Source organism: Poecile atricapillus, chromosome 9 (genome assembly GCF_030490865.1).
Source record: "Poecile atricapillus isolate bPoeAtr1 chromosome 9, bPoeAtr1.hap1, whole genome shotgun sequence".
Classification (NCBI taxonomy): domain Eukaryota; kingdom Metazoa; phylum Chordata; class Aves; order Passeriformes; family Paridae; genus Poecile; species Poecile atricapillus.
The window spans coordinates 11,610,504-11,625,649 of record NC_081257.1 but is presented as its reverse complement, the minus strand read 5'-3'; the positions used below and the strand labels follow the sequence as shown (position 1 = coordinate 11,625,649).

The 15,146-nt window shown below is 36.3% G+C and overlaps 1 protein-coding gene across 1 annotated transcript in view; it reads left to right on the top strand.

Moving 5' to 3' along the window:
* ERC2 (ELKS/RAB6-interacting/CAST family member 2) overlaps positions 1–15,146 on the top strand; it is a 395,998-nt gene that overhangs the window by 97,149 nt on the left and 283,703 nt on the right. Inside the window, exon 6 of the mRNA XM_058844563.1 lies at positions 9,037–9,204. Within this exon, the coding sequence (XP_058700546.1) occupies positions 9,037–9,204 (168 nt within the window). The remainder of the gene's footprint in view (positions 1–9,036; positions 9,205–15,146) is intronic.

Genomic DNA, 15,146 nt, shown 5'->3' with positions numbered 1-15,146 from the left:
GCATAAATAATGCAAAGGTTTAGAAAGTTTCAGTTACAGATTCTCTTAATTGCATCTGCATGTTTACAGACAGCCTGGTGAGGTATTATTGGGGATATAACATAAGCAGGAAGAACAAAGGCTGACTTTGCTATCCTAAATTTAATTTTCAGGAATGATAGGCATAAACTTCTCTGTTTTTTGTAGAGGTGGAAATCAAAGAGGCTAATACATCTATGTATTCAAAGAGATGCTTTTGGAATGTAATGTTAAGGCAGATGTAAATTTAATGATCTGATGTATGTTTACTATCTGATGATAGTAAATCTATCCTAAACTTTACATTGAGATTCCTTTTGTGTGCTTGCATTGTCCTGTTTCTTGAAATGTATCTTTATTTTCTCAATCTTTTGAGGAGATTGAAAAAAGGAGCAGAATTTCTGCCATATGCAGAATTATCCATGTCTGGGAAAAAGATTACTTTCAGAATGCTTTCCAGGAAAAGAAACACAGATGAGGAATAGTACTTTATTTATTTATTTACTTACTTTTAGAATTTTCTTAAAGGGTAGAGTTATAAGGCTCCATGTTGATGTCAGCTGTCAGAGATTGGGGAATGAATTTTCCTACTCAGGTTTCATTCCTATGACTCGTAAATCTGATTTCATGTAGCCTCTCCTGTGTTAAATTATTTATACTCTGATTTTTTAGCAGTAATATTTGTTTATACATGAATATGCATATACATGTGTATATATATATATGTACTATTTATATATAAACTGAATAGAATAAACTCAAAATATATATGCTATAGACACAAAATAGAATGTTAAGAATGACAAAATAGTAAAATTTAAAAAAAAAATAATTTTTACTTCTATGTTTTCTATAGCACATTAGGAAAATAATTTCCACCGTTGAATGTATCTTTATACTTTAGGATAACCTTTGTTGAATGGGTTGAAATCCTAGAAGAATCAACCCTAGAAGTATTTCAAAGACACACTTTCAAGTCCAAAGACTTTAACAGAAGTCTTTTGAACATAATCAATTGAAAAAGCAGGAATTCTGGTGGTATTTTTGGAATGAAATCCAAAGTTTGCAACTTCATTGGTAACATAGGATTTAGAATTGAATTTTACCACTCCCATTCCCAGACAGGCTAGCAAGCTTGAACACAGAGTAAAAATCCATTTATGCCTAAAGTGAAAACATGTCTCATTCTGATTATCCCCCTTTGGATTTTCTATAAAAGATTATTTTTCTGATGTAGAAAAAAACCTTTTCAGTTTTAGAGAGCCACTGTACATCCATTTTGGTTGTGAATTTGGCTAAACTAGGCTAAAGCAGTATCTTTTTCTTTGATAAGACTGATAATCTTTAAACAACAAATATACATAATGCGTAATTAACTGAATCTTAGGAGGGCTTTCAGATTCCATGTTCATATGTTTATGTTTGTGCCATATTCAGATGTTTAAAGTGGGACATGCTTCAGTCTAAGACTGCTAGAAGTGGTGAAATATTGATTAACAGAGGAGCAGTGGAGGTAGCAGGAAGAGGAAAGACCAGGTTAGGGAAAAATATTGGTGAAACATCTCAAGATCTGATATTGCAATGAGGCTTATTTTATATTTACATTGCTCAGCTTGCTGGAATTTGGAAGGATGCACCTGAAGACACAGAGATTGGAGTCACTGGTGATGATCCTGAGCTCAGAAGTGAGAAAAATGGATGAGATAGGGTAGCACAAAATGCAGGGTTCTGTCCTTTGGGACAAAAACCAGAACTTTATAGTGTAAAGTTTTAGGTAAAGGTAATAATAGTGTGTTAGAGGATTGCTGTTAGTCACCAATAAAATGGGACTTTAGAAAATCTGATACAAGAATGTATCAGGAGTGAGATTTCTGTTACAGAAATTGGGGAATATTTTTATGTACTCTCTGAAATCTTGTCTGAAATGCAATCATCCAGGTTCAAGAAAGATGAATTCCAGTTAGATAGCAGAGATGAAGAGGAAGGTTAGGGGGATGATCAGGAAAATAAAATAACCTTCTCATGATGCTGAAAAGGCTCAAATCTATCATTGCATTGTGTTTTCATTTGCAGGAATTATTGCAGCCAATATATTTTGCTTATCACTATTGTGAACTGGTGACATTCTTCATTCTTTCAGCTATGATGTATTGGCTAAGGAATAGTAATTTCCAGTTCAAGGATGAACAAGTTTTTAAACAACTTTAATTTTTTTATGAGGTAATCTGACTGGACTCTAAAATACATTAAAAAAAATAAATCTTGTTTTCATCAAGGTAAAATTGTCAGTCTGTCCTCAGCATCTTGTAGCTTAAGTGTTATTTGACAATTTAGTATTATTAAGATGTCATACTCTGGTGTTTCAACAAACTGAATTTGTTTTGTGCACAAAAAATTGTAGAGATTTCTTTTCCTATCCCCTTAAAAAATGGAATCTATTTGTCTTTACATGAGAATTTTGTTCATGCTTTTCCCACATTTGCTTTTTTTAGGAACCAAAATGAAGGAAGGGTTTAATTCTGATAGAAATTATTTGAAATGGCCTTTTTTTTTTGGTTTTTTTTTTGTTTTTTTTTTTTTTTTTTTTGTTTTTTTTTTTTTCCTTAGCTGAACTTTTGCTTCAAGTTTTTGAATATGGGAAACTTTTCACAGGCTACCTGAGTAGAAGTACACTGCACTTTCTAGGGACATTGATGAGATTTTTTGCATAATCTTTATAATAATGCTAGCAGAAGTTGGTCTGGAGGGTATCTGCTCTGTAGAGGCTGCACATCAAATTGCAGGTTTCCTTCTAACCTACTGTTATAAATTATAATAGCAGTTCTTTATGGTTTATCAGAAATCTTGAAAATACTTCACAAGTTTCAGTGGGACAACTATCATTATGAGACTATGGATATTTCCTTCAGAATTTTTGGAAGAGATTTTGTTCCTAAAGATCTTTCCAGAAATTGCTCAAGTTTCCTGCTGTCCTAATTCTACAAGTATTTGAATATATAAAATTAATGGCTATTTACTGATGATTCTTTCATGGAATTCTACCCATTTTTTTTTCATGAAGCAGTTAAACACATTGGTTTGACTTCAAAAAAGAACACCATGGCCTTCTAATTAGCTTTCTATTAATCTGTTACAGTACAATGAAATTTGAATGTTATTGAAGACAGAAATTTCAAAAGTTAAAAGCCTCCAAGATTGATAGTTTTGTAAATTGGTTTTAAGTATTTTGATTTTATAAATATCATTTTTATATTGCTAAATAACATTGACTCTGGACTGACTTCCTTTTTCAGTAATTCAAAAGTATTATGATAGTTATAGTTTTATAGTGAGCATAAAAATCAGTGAGGTAAATTCAATGAGGTAAGGTTAGTGTTGGAACTTTTATTAACAAAAACTCTAAGTATTAGCACATGAGTTACAGTTCCCATGTGCTTTCCAAAATTTGCTGGAACTAAACTGAATGTTAAATGCTGAACTTTGGAGTAGCTGCTTTAAACCACTTGATTTTAGTGGTAAGAATAGGCAGAGATATAAATTAGAATAAACCAGCTGGTAGGCAGTTGGCTGCATTGGTAAGGTTGACTGATCAGAATTCCTTGTGGCATGAGATGTTCCTCAAGGACAAGCTTCCTACTGCCTGAGAAAACCATTCATATCTTGTTTACAATCTCTGGTTCAGCTGAAACCTTTTCTGGTGTAGTTTGACCCATCACTTTACCAATTTTCTGTTTTAAAGAGCAGCATAATCTGGACTGGTGGATAAAAAGAATGTAAGAAGAATAAAGATAGATTAGTAGAGCTCCTAAAGCTGTTGAGGATGGAGGCTGGGAAGTTTATGAAAATTGTAGGTGTCACCTGCAAGGATTAAGTGATTTTGAGGTGTTGCAGCACTGGGTGCTTCTCCTGCCCTTGTACTGGAGGACTGAAAGAGCTCATGACAGGAATTCTGTCAGGGAAATGGCAGCAGTTTGTTCTCCTCATGTGAGCATGAGTTTGCAAATATCTCCTGTTGCTCATTGTCTGTTTCCCTGGACTACAAAGTACTCACCTGCTTTAAGCACCTCCCCTTGTGTCAGTTCTTAAATACTGAAGTTGTGGATATGAAACAATAAACTATATTATGCTTTAAAGAATATAAAGCCTATAAACTATCCTTGAATTAAAATGTGAGCAACCATAATACTTAGAGCAGTAGACAGGTGAGGATGTTTGACATAATGCCTGAAAGTGGAATTTTCCTCTGAGGAGTGAAAAAGCTAGCTAGCTCACTAGAGTTGAAATTTGGAACAGAGTGTAAAGGATATTAACTGTGCAAAATTCAAGTGTCTGCAGCTTCAAAATGTTCTGCCCTTTCTGCCTGGAATTTTAGGTACATCAGATGTTTTTGATGGAAATGAATGTACGGCTTGCCAGGTACAGCTATTGCTTTGAAAAAGATAATCTTTATCACATCATATCAGACTAAAAAAATGAGGGACAAATATGATGAGGAGATAGTTTTAATTACATTTTCTTATTTTGGAACACAGGTTTTTTTGGCCCTTTTTTTTTTATTTTTGTGGCTCTGGAGAGTACAGTTGGGACACATGATATCCTCTCTATTCCTGTAGTGAAGTTCTCATATTTGCAAAAAGACCCGTGTGAGAATATGCTGTCTGTACTAATAATTCAGTACTCCTGTATGGAAAATTGGAGTGACAGCTCTTTTATTCTTGGTTTAAATGGGTTTTCATAGTAACAGCTTAGAATTTCCCCAGGTATATGTGGATGCATCAACACAGGCACTAAGGTCTTTATTAGAAATTTGGGGTTATTTTATTAACTGAAATTTTTCCTCAAAAGATGGCTGCATAATATACTAAGAGAGCAAATAATAGCCCAGAAGATGTCTAGAGGCCTGTGGAGGCTGTGGTGATGATGAGGAAGGGAGAGGATGGTGGTGGGGAAGGGGAGGAGCCGGATTCGGGCGCAGTGGCGGATGTTGGTGGCAGCGTGTGCTGGAACAGGGGTGGCTCAGACGGGGAATAACAGTGGGTGTTATTTTTTCTCATTACCCCAGCTGTGGTACTACAGCACACTTAGGACTTCAGTAGGATCTTCAGGCATAGTTTAAAAAAATACAGTCAAACATTTGCTTTAAATGTATCTATTTATGATGGTAAAGTAAATAATTCTTAACAGTGCAACACAGTAGTGCTGCTTCCTGTTTTACTTCCCCATGGAGCTCCTTAGAGCTAAACCACTTTAATAAATGATATATGTAATATGGCATCTAAATTAAACAGTTAACAGTAAGGAACTTCAAGGAATAGGCATCACTACTGAAGCTGGTCATGAGTGGCAGGTGATGACATGAAGATTAATAAAGTTTGACTTCGAATTTGGCAATTTTTACCAGTTACGTGAACTCTTTTTTTCCAAAAGTATAACCCAATTCTAAAGATTTTACAGTGTGTTGTATATTTCCAGAGCAAGTGTCAGAGTTTATTGTATTAAATAGTAGAAACAAGTAGCTGCTGAGGAAAAAGAAGTTAGACAAAATTAGAAAGCTGTTTACGTGGAGAGGGGTCTCTGAAATGCTTTGTGTTAGCTATTAGATCTGGTCTTGCTTTATTTTTCTTGAAAATTACGATGCTCTTCAGAATGCTAAGTTTTACTAGTAAATATACTGCCAGAGCTTGGGTAAAATAAGTGAAAGACTCTTAAAGTTAGATAATGAAAAGCCAAAGAGAGAGGGGTTTTGTCTACGAGAAATCCTTATTTTTTCAAATATAAGCACATATATATGTGTGTGTGTGTGTATCTTGCTGTAAAATGACCTGAATTGAATTTCCTTTCAAATCTTATTTTAAATGCCTTAGATGGAAAAGAAGTAGTAACAAAATGGCAGACATTCCTCATAGTGTGCTGGCATGCTCCATCTAGAATACTTCATTGCTGTGTTATTTTTGGGAGATGTGATTTCACAGTACCATTTTCAGGGAAGAGGTAATTTCTTATATTGGCAAATTCACCCTGGCCAAAAATGAAGTAGTAGATTTTGCTTCTGGTAGTCCACAAGATGAGGAATTAATTTAACAGCATTTTGTTTTTTTACCATCTGGAGGTTCTTATTTGACTTATAACATGATGTCATATGTGCTTAGTGCTGAACAGATAGTGAAAGTTCACCTGCAGTTCAGGCTGAGTTAGTTTTGTTTCCTGTTCTGAGAAATGTAAAAGTCTTGGTTAACGGTTTCTAGAGGCACAAAGATGACTTTAGGGAAGGAGAAAATGACTGACATTACCAATGTTCTCCTAAAGCTCCACATTGCATTCCTGTGAATAGAAAAATCAATCTGCACACCCAAGACCACACACTGTCTGAGTTGTCTATTCCCTCGTCCAGGCTGGCACTGGCTCAGAATTCTTCCTCCACTTTCAGAATGGCTCCTTGATGTGAAAGTTAGTTTGGGGATGATATATTTATTCCATCAAAATACTTCATTGTGTAGGTGGAGTTTTGAATTAAGGTGCTGTGCTGTATTAGTCTCAAGATGAGACGTAAGAAACAAGATATGTATCTGGCAGATTTTTTTCAGCCAACTAAGGCTGTGCTTGGCATGTTGTGCTCTTTCCTTCCCAACTCTTACACTGTCCTTGTGTGAATTGGGGTTGATGGGATTGAGATTCTTTGTCTGTTTCTCAGTGTGATTGAAGCTGCACTTTGGTTGTCCTTTATTTGAAGCTAAAGCAGGATTTGAGTCTGAGAAGCTGGAGTTGACAGGAGCTCTGCTCCTGTGTCCAACACAGGTTGTCACTCTGGTCATTCAGAGCCATGTGCTCATCTTCTCCTTGAGGATTCCTTGTGCTCCCAAGTTTTATTGCCTAAAATCCCCCCCTGACTCCTGAGTTGAATCTAGAGAGCCATGCTGACAGGGTGTGTGGGAAGAAATCAGTGAAGAAGTTTGTGAGAATTGTCTGCTGAGCCCTTGGGGGCTTGGATGGGCAGAGAAGGAAAGATCATTGACTCAGATGCTGCTGGGTTCAGCCAAGCAGGACAGAAGTGCATCAGAGCTGTGGGCGCTGCTGTGATATCCCAGGCACGGGGAATGGTGCCAGTGCTTTGTTTAGCTGCAGATCTGAGCACCTCCACTTGAAGCTTTAGGTTCTGCCTCGTGGCAGCTGGAAAATGAGCCTGGCAGTGCCTGACAGGGGAGAGCTCCTTCTGGGGAGTCTGCTCCAAGGTCCTGATGAGCTCCTCAGCTGCAGCTGAAAAGCCCAACAGAGATTTCTGTGTTTTGATGTCAAGGATTTCAAATAAGTGATTAAGTATAAAGAAGATGTGGTAACGAGATTCAGATGAGGTCTTTTATGTTTATTAAAGGAGGTCTGAAAGCTTGCTGCTACTATTATTTCTTGTTTTCTAATTGAAAAAGAATCTTTGAATCCCTTACTGCATGCTGCTTACAAACTGAGAGATCCTATTACTGTAATATTGTAAAAAAAGTCTTAAAAATAAAGTAAATCCAGTGGAATATAAATCTTTTTTCCGGTGTATAGAAAGGCAATGAGCCATTTTAAAAGCAAGAAGAACATGCATTTTGAGATCCAATAGATCATCTAAATTGGTCCCAAACCAAGATTTAAAGTGGCACTGGAAATACTTTTGCTTTGAATAAATTCAGTGTTACAAAACTCCAAATATACATAAATACAGATTTGCTGATTGTTTTGCACTTTGATAGTATTCCAAATAACTAGGGAACAAATTGCTTAATAGAGAAGACCCTTTCTGACTGTTCCATCTGCAGAACTTAAAAATGCTAAGCCTCTGTTTATGTCCTTTCAGTTTCTTCCATCTAGCTTTTTATTATGAATTAATCTTATGCCTGTCTAGGAAATATAAACTTTAACCTCTTATTCTTTATTTTCTAAAATTTATATGTTTGAAATTTGCATTAGTGAATCTAATATTTCTTAATATTACTTGCCTGACTGGCTGCAATACTCTTGTAGATGGAGTATTATTGTGAATTGCCACATCATACATTTTCAGTCTAAACCTTGACTTCTCAGTGGTGAACCTTGCAGCCAAGGAAAGCCTGTGAGTCCACTTAATGTGAACATCTCATGGTTCAGAGGTGCAGAAAAACCCTCTTTACAGGGAAACCTGTCTCTGTAACAAAAAATGATTGCACTCCCTTTATCTTAGTTCTCTACTTTCTATGATGTTTATTAGCACTGACTGAATTTTGTGAATTTTATGTTTTTTTGTATTATTTTATTTACAAATAAGCTTTCAACAATATGAAGCTCACAGTGGAAAAAAAGTCTTGGTTTTCAAAAACTTCATATATGATGAAATCTGTTCTTTACTCCCAAGTATTCCCCACTCCCCTGCATTATATGCTGAGAGCTGCTCAGCACTTCATCTGTAGCTGCTTTTCTGAACCAAAGTATGTAAACAGTGGGAGCGTTCCTGAAGGCAGCAATAAAGATCAGGTGTGATTCTTGTAGTAAAAATGGTTAAAACCAAACATATTCTCTTTCTTTAATGAATTGAGATTTCTGTTATTTTATTACTGTTTGGATTGCATTAAGAGAATAACAAATTTGCATACTTGAATATTTACACATCAAGAAATGAGAAAATCAAGGGTGCTTACACATTCTGTGCTGTTGGAATTCTTTTGGGTTTTGTTTTTTCTTCTTTTTAGTATTTTTTTTTTAAAAACAACCCCCCCATTATATATGCAGAGCATTTTGCTTAGGAAAATCCTTGAATATCCCTTATTTTATTTGATGGGGATTTGTCCTTACTACAGAGAAGTCGTCAGACCCATTTGGTAAGAGACTTGTGAAATAAACACTGGAGAAAAGTGTAAGAAGTAAAACAATGTCTTAGAGTTCAGTTTGGAAAATTACATAAAAGTGAGGTAAAACATTTCTTAAGTGTGAAAAAAAGAGTATTAGAAAAAAAATATGCTAATGATCGATACTGAACCCTAGATATGTTTGATTTACTTACTGTAGGTTGATGCCTTGCGGTTACGATTAGAAGAAAAAGAAACCTTTCTGAATAAAAAAACAAAACAACTTCAAGACCTCACAGAAGAGAAAGGAACACTTGCTGGAGAAATTCGAGATATGAAAGACATGTTGGAAGTAAAAGAAAGAAAAATTAATGTCCTTCAGAAGAAGGTAAGATCACCGATGAAAGGATATGTTATACTACTTGTGAGACACATTTAAAGGAAATACTTATGTTCCTTGAAGTGTATTACTTTTAAAATATTAAAAAAGATGCAGAGAATCTTTAATAGTAAAATTCTCTATTATAAGATGCCTTACTGTTATCCATGGGTACATTTTTTATAGTATTACATCATATATATTATATCAGAAAAATATTAGATGCTGCAGTTGGCCCAAAGTTATTGGAGTTAAAGGAAAGTACTAAAAATCCTGATAAAACTTCTTATCCCTCAACATAAGGGATTCCAGTATCCTTGTGAACACTGATTACTACTCTTTCCAAATAATGTAAATAAAATGTGTGGGCCTGCTAAAAGATTGGGATAATGTGTTTTTAGCCTGAAGGACTTTCTTTTCTGGGGGAAGATGAGGGGAGTGGAGAAGAAACCTAAATTAAGTCAGTTATCTGCTTTCCCTGTGGTCTAAAGACATTAAGAAGGAAGGCTCCCTCCAAACAACCAAATAATCTTATTTCTAATTTTCCACAGCTTTAACTAACTGCATTTGCTCTCTTTGGAAGTTGGATTCAATCACACAGTTTCCACCTGGGGGAGTGGGGAGGGAATTTCCTGTAGAGGCAGCTCTGCAAGGGTTCTGAATACAGTAATAGAGTGTTCATTTCCATATCCTCTTTCTCACACTCACAAAAATATTTCTGCTACCAGGTGTGTACTGTTTGTGTCCTGTGTGTCACTGTTTACCATACAGAAATGCACCTGTGAGCATACAGAGAAATGGAGTCCAAATTCCTGCCATCACCTATATTTTACTCTTCTCCCCTCTTTTTACAGCCACTCAAAGAATGCCTACTCCTCCTTACTCTATTATTTTGTAGGTAGTTCATGTTACTGTGGTTTTCCTCCAGGATTCATACAGGGTTCGCATAGTCTAGTTGTGCTTCTGTCTGCAGTTGCTTAAGCACTGAATTAAAAAAGCCAAGTTCTTATTTTCCAGAAACTGAGAGGGCTGTTTTTTCAGGCCTGGGAAATAAGGTCTATCAAAGCTGAATATAAGTACTCATCCATTTTAATCCTATTTCTGAATATTTGCCTTGTTAGCAACGCTGATCATGTAAACTTCAAGGCTGTTGTCCTGAATGCTAACTACTTTTGGATGTTTCTTGAGCATTCTGAATAATAGAATGCATCTTTTCATATTGTTTGCATTCTAAAAAAAACCCCAAAAAACAAACCCAAACCCCTGAACAAGCCAACAATTTACAATTTCTCTTGTACTTAGATCTTGAGAAACTGGGTCGGTAAGAGGAATGTATATTCCGTGGTGAAAATGTTGTGATGAGTAACTACCACAGAGTTGTCAGCACTATCTGTCATGGCTTTGTCCTCAGAAATATGCAGCATAGCACTTTTTCTGTTTTTAATAAATCATGGCCGTTTTATTAGGGTGTGCAGATGGCCTTGCCTCTTTTCCACTTGCTTCTTAATGGACATAATCATTCTCAAACTGCACTCTCTCTCTTCACTATATCATGGAGTAAAATATCTCATAGCCTCATGAGCTCTAGTATACAAGGAGATAAATCCTGCTAACAGCTGGGTGGAAAATTGGAGCTAGTACTGAACTGATTTTTTTAAAACTGGAAGTAGCATTTTCAGTAGCATTTTCTATTTTGGAGGTTTTTATTTCCTTTAATTAGGTCACTTGTGAAGTTCAGTTTTTCTGTTATGGACTAAATACTGGGTTTACTTAGAGAAGAATGAATTTGGAGGATTACTTTAAAAAAAACCAATAAATATTATGTTTGCAGCACATAAGTTATGTGTAGAATTGTTTCTCTGAAGCATTTTTAGTAACCACGTTCTTTTAATGTGTAGATGTTAGCATGTCCAGAAGTACTAGTGCCAGATTGTCATAATACCATTATTTTGTTTATAAAAGAAGAATATTGTATTTGGAAAATACATTTTTAAAATTACCCTTAAGTCACATTTTCAGATTTGGATCTTTATTTTACTTCTGTTTCTCTTCCAATATTCACTCACAGATCATTTGACTAAAGAGAAATTTGATTGAAATATTGTCCAGCTCTGCTTACCCCTCTTTTAAGTAAATCTAGGCTATGATGCTATAAATGATGCTTTCAGTGTTTACTTTTCATGTGCCTGGTGTGCAAATCTGAAGTAGAAAATGCTATATGTCACCAATGCAATCCCAGGCTTTTACATTCATCTGGAAAAAAACCCAAAACACTCTACTTGTCTGGTTAACCCAAGTGTTCAGCTTCATTCTGGCAGTGCTTATTAGATAATGACTTCTCATATTTAGTGTCCTTGAGCATTCCAGTGTCCTTGGCAGCAGATGAAATCTCATCCCTGGGTGACAGTACATGTGTGCAGAAGGAAAGGTGTTCTGTGTCTATTTTGTTTTTCAAGAAGCTTTCCTGGCATTAGTGCCTTTCAGTTCTAGATAACTTTACCCTCACCAGGTGAAGCTGTGTCCCAGGGCATTCACACCTTGTCCAGTCCACACGTTCTGCCAAGGGCAAAGGGAGCACAGCTCCTTTTGGAGCACAGGCACATTGTTCTTTTGGTCATGTGTTATTTCTGAAGTATGTTGTACTATGCACAGTACTCATTCCTAGTGCTGTAGTATTGCTATTGCAGTATTTTCTAACAGGCCCTTTTCAGGGGTTTTCAGAGAGTGTAATAGTGGATGCTGTGCTTTAAGAAAAATATTGTCCAATATACCTGTTTTCTTTCCAGTTTTGATTACATGCCTTTTCAATTGCGAACACAACTAAGAATAAATTTTGATAGAAAAGTATTTAATCTATCCTAATTCTAGTAATTTTATCCTTTATTTTAATGTAATTATAGTTTTATCTTTTACTCCTTTCTGGATTGCACATGGCTTTTGCTTTCCCCAGTTTTTGCTTATCATCTGAACTTTTGGTCACATCTTCCAGTATTGATTTTACTTTGGCAGCCAGACATGTCTGTGTTGAGCATTTAGAAACTTGTTCCCATTGTGTGTGTGTATGTGGAGAATTCAGGGAGTGGAAAGCAGGATTGACCATTTCCTGTGGCACTCAGGAGGTGGAACAAGGACTGGGCCTCACAGTGGATTGCCCTATGTTTACACACCCTCACTCCTTCATGCTCTGGTTCTGCTTATTCTCCTGGAAACCATTCTGAGAATGAAGGAAGTGCTTCTAGTTCTTTGCAGGTTCTATCTGGACATCAGATTCTTCTGACTGTAATATTATAATGCTTGTCTCTATTTTCTTTTTTCTACTCAGTACCAAATTTTTATTTCTGCTTACTTTTGATACGAGACTTATGAATAACCAGTTGTGTTCCTGCCTTCAGTTGTTGATGCAAGATAGATGGCTACATCTCTCTCCACTCAGCCTGAAGTACCTCACAAGCCTAAAATAACATTTGTTTTAATGGTTGTATTCAAGTAACTGAAGAAGGAAGAATTTGTGTATAGTGCCTAAAAATATTTCTGTCAGTAATAACCTGAAAGTGAGTAGGAAGGAATACGTAGCTTGGAAATATGTAATTTCTAATCTGTATTCCTTCTCTTATATACATTATCTGCTGTATGGAAAAAAAAATACAAAGGAGACAAAACCAAACCCTGAAAAACTCCCTGTGGAAACCGGAACAGTTCCTTCTCTTTTCTGGCTAGCTGTCACACTGGGAGGGCAGGACAGGTTCTGTAGGGTGCTCCCTACCAAAGGAGTGGAAGAATAAAACCCAAAATAGCTGTGGTGAGTCCCATGGGATACCATAGGAATGAACACAGGGTAACAAGGCATAGAAAATATATGGGCTAGATAAGGATCTGATGGTGCATCGTCCTTCCATGCAGAAATTTGGGTGTAATTTTTGACCGAATTGAAAAGCTACTTCACTATTCAGTATAATTTGTAGGCTTAAGGGAGGCCCAGCACTGGAGCAGCATGTGTTTAGAGGATTTGGATCAAGGTAGATTGGCATGGAGTAATAATAAACTTATGTCAATGTCAGAGGTGCAATATTACTTAATATTTCTTTCTTTTAGAACCTTTGGCACCACTGTTCCATTTTAGTGCCAGTAAAGTTGGGTATGCTGTTTTAATAGCCTTGTTTAACCTGGCAAAGCTAGTCTTACACCTCATATCTGTCAGTTTAGCATGCAGAGGGGCAGACCTCAGAAATCTTTATGTATTTCTTACCAGAGCATTCCAGTTCTATGAATGTGGCCGAGTTGTAGGCTGGAGGGCAAAAGTGCTGAGCTGGATGATGTCCCTTTTTGCTCCCAAATTTCGCCTTCTGTACAGTAGGTAGAAGTGGAGTGTTCCATCCTCTAGGAATCTACATGTACTTAAAAACTCCAATTATATCCTCTGAAGGAGGAGTCTGACTGATGAAAACAGTAGCTGCTGAGACAAGAGCAGTGTGCAGGATGTAGACCTGGATCATATTAGGACAACAGCTTGTGGAAATTCTTTTGTGGGGGCTATCATAAAAGAACACCGGCTAAAGGGGGCTAATATAATATTCTACCTTGACTTGCTACATAACTTTTCATGTAAAATGTTACAGTTTCCATCTTTAATGGTTTAAACTTTGTGATTGATGAAGTGCTACATGACTAAGGGCCTTAACCTACCAGCTAATTAGCATTTGTAGGAAATGTCATAAAGTCTTCGTTCTCTTGTAATAATTGGAATCTGTACCTGGAGTGGCTGGACTATGCACTTTAGGTGATATTGTCCAGTTTGTGTTAAATTGTGTTGCACAATTAATTGGATGCATTGCTGTTGGCTGTCTTCTACGAAAGAGGAAATGTACATGTGGTGAGGTTAGGAGTGATTGGTGTAAACAAAGGAGTCCAACTCTTGGGCTGAGAAATTTACATCAGTATTATTGCTTCATGCAGCCTACAAGTAGAATGTGCAAGCACATTGCTGATAGAAGATGCCTTTGGATCTTTTTTTCCCATGGTTTAATCACCTGGGAGCATGTTTTCATTTTCCTGGGGAGGGATTAGGGCATGACAAAGGACATTTTTTATTAACAGTGTCAAATTCTATCAACACTGTAAATAGGCTGTGATGTGAACTGGTGTTTTGCAATCACAAATCAGAGATCTATTGTATTTCTGGAGCCAGATGGCAAATTCTGAGCGAGTTGCTCTGCAAAACAGATCAGTGCTCCCACTGTAGATTTCAGGTGTTAAAAACAATAAAATTAGGAAGTCTTTCTGGTGTAGCATGAAAGTTTTGATGTTATAAAGGTACAGATATGGTAACTATAAACTTCTGTACTATTTAAGAATTGAATCTTTAATAGTATATGTCCATTTTAAGAGTGCAGTGTTCAGTGTACTGAGTATTAGAAAACTGAACTTTGTTGGCTTCTTAGGCTTGTAGCTTTGCCAAATCATGGTATGTTTATCAGAACAGTCTGAAGGTGAATTTGAACTAAATATAGTCAATAGTTCATCCTGGGTGGTGCTGTTACTGATCCCAATACATTTTCAGAAAAATGGGTCCTCAAGGATTCTGCACAATCAAGTGCAACTTTGGGACTGTTTGGTGAGCACAAATCCCCCTTAAGCCTAACCAGAACAGGTTGGGATGCTCTCAACCTGTACACAGAGACTGAGAACAATGTCAGAGGTAGGGATCATTTTCATTTTTCTTTAGCTTAATTTCCCATTCTTTGTAACACATTATGCTACAAAGTTTTTACGGTTTATAAAAGATCACTAGAAATGTGACCTAGTATACATTCACTTAGGGAAGTCAACCTGAATGTTCATCCAGCCTAAAACATAGTTATGAGTCTAGGTAAATCCTTGCACATTGAAATTCAGGATGATTACAAACTTTTCCAGCCTTTGCTTGAATGGATTGTCCTTTCCAATGAATGTGG